At 37.8% G+C, this 1,553-nt stretch overlaps 1 protein-coding gene across 4 annotated transcripts in view; it reads right to left on the bottom strand.

Moving 5' to 3' along the window:
* The window catches only part of smg1 (SMG1 nonsense mediated mRNA decay associated PI3K related kinase), a 108,320-nt gene that overhangs the window by 41,633 nt on the left and 65,134 nt on the right, over positions 1-1,553 (bottom strand). For all 4 annotated transcript variants that reach the window (XM_014024876.1, XM_014024877.1, XM_014024878.1 and 1 more), the window contains one exon: positions 1,131-1,292. In XM_014024876.1, the coding sequence (XP_013880330.1) occupies positions 1,131-1,292 (162 nt within the window). The remainder of the gene's footprint in view (positions 1-1,130; positions 1,293-1,553) is intronic.

Here is a 1,553-nt window from a genome sequence, read left to right as displayed (position 1 = left end):
TTTCTTACACCCCTACCTCAAAGTGCACAAGCTTCAAACTTCAGCGTTGGCTGCGATTTTGACGCTGAAATCGTGTTCGGTGTGAACGCACCATTAGAAACTTGCACCTGAAATCCTGCCTAGTGCACAAAATTAGGTGTGGTCAGCCCTGGTACTAGGTGTGTGACGGATTTTAAGACTCAAACCAAAACAAAAATTAAATTAAAAATACGTTTCGTGCTTGTGGCAGCCAGTAACTCAAGAGGGACTCCAATAGAGATTTCTAACTTGAAACTCAGAAATTGCAACTCCTGAGAACAAACAGAAAATACAGAGCAATTTTGGACAGAAAAACCTGCAAAGTCCAATAAATAATTACCTTTTAAATAAAAAAGAAGGCATTTGTTTTAAATAAATAGAAAACCCATAGTTAAAGCCAGAGTTAGTCTTTTGCTCCTGTTAATTACTGTTAAACTACACTTCAGATTAGACATGTACTGCAGGGCAATTCAACTGGCGGCCCGCGGGCCGGACGTGGCCGGCGAGTGACCAAAGTTCAGCCCGCCAATTGGTTCACTCATCTCTTAAGCCCAAACATCCAGTTTTCTACTTTAATTACTCTGTTATTTGAGTTAAACATAGACATGTTTGGTGTCTACAGAAACGTCAGAATCTTGGCTACAAGCTGGTAAAAACATTTCTATGAAAATCCAAGACAGTTAAAACTACAAGCAGTTGAAGATAAAACTATGAAAGTGAAAATAAAATTGGTTTAAAAATTTGGCAAGTCAGAGATGTCAAAATATTTTGTGGTAAATAAGAGGCATAATATGTTTCTTTTTTATTATCACTACATTTATTAAATAGGGTTCTGTATGTTTTCATGCTTAATACAGCATAATAAACTATTTCAAAAGGTAGCAGATCTTTGTAATACTTAATTTACATAACTTTAATTGCTGGATGTTCAGCCCCTGAGCTGTTGGTCTGCATTAACTGTGGCCCTCGCATCAATTTAGTTGAATAGTCCTGATGTACTGTAATCAAAATAACTACATGTAATTAGACAAATGAGACATGATTCAAAATGTCACATCTTTGACTCTACAAAAAGACATGCACCTATCAAAGTGAATGGGGCAGTTGGGTACCTGCGTTCTGAGTCTCCCCTCCCAGAGAGAGAGACCCTACAATGGCTGGGTAGAGGATCAGATGTGGGGAATCTTGGGCCACTCGACACAGCAGGCTGCAAATACTCTGTCTGATGTAAGCCTCGGGATGGTTGAGACGTGAGAACAGCTGGGGGATGATGCCTGTGGAAGACACAAGATAAAAGACACACACATTAGTCCTGACTGTTCGTCAGTGGAATTATTTATACCAGCTGGTTTCAGTTTAACAGAAGTGGAAGAAAATAATCTCTCTCATTGGATAATTTTCAAGAATGCTTCTTTTTTTTCTCCCCTTACAGGTGCTGGTCATAAAATTAGAATATCATGAAAAAGTAGATTTATTTCAGTAATTCCATTTAAAAAGTGAAACTTGTATATTATATTCATACATTACATACAAAC

Source organism: Austrofundulus limnaeus, unplaced genomic scaffold, assembly GCF_001266775.1.
Source record: "Austrofundulus limnaeus strain Quisiro unplaced genomic scaffold, Austrofundulus_limnaeus-1.0 Scaffold444, whole genome shotgun sequence".
Classification (NCBI taxonomy): Eukaryota; Metazoa; Chordata; class Actinopteri; order Cyprinodontiformes; family Rivulidae; genus Austrofundulus; species Austrofundulus limnaeus.
This window is presented reverse-complemented; position numbering and strand designations above follow the sequence as displayed.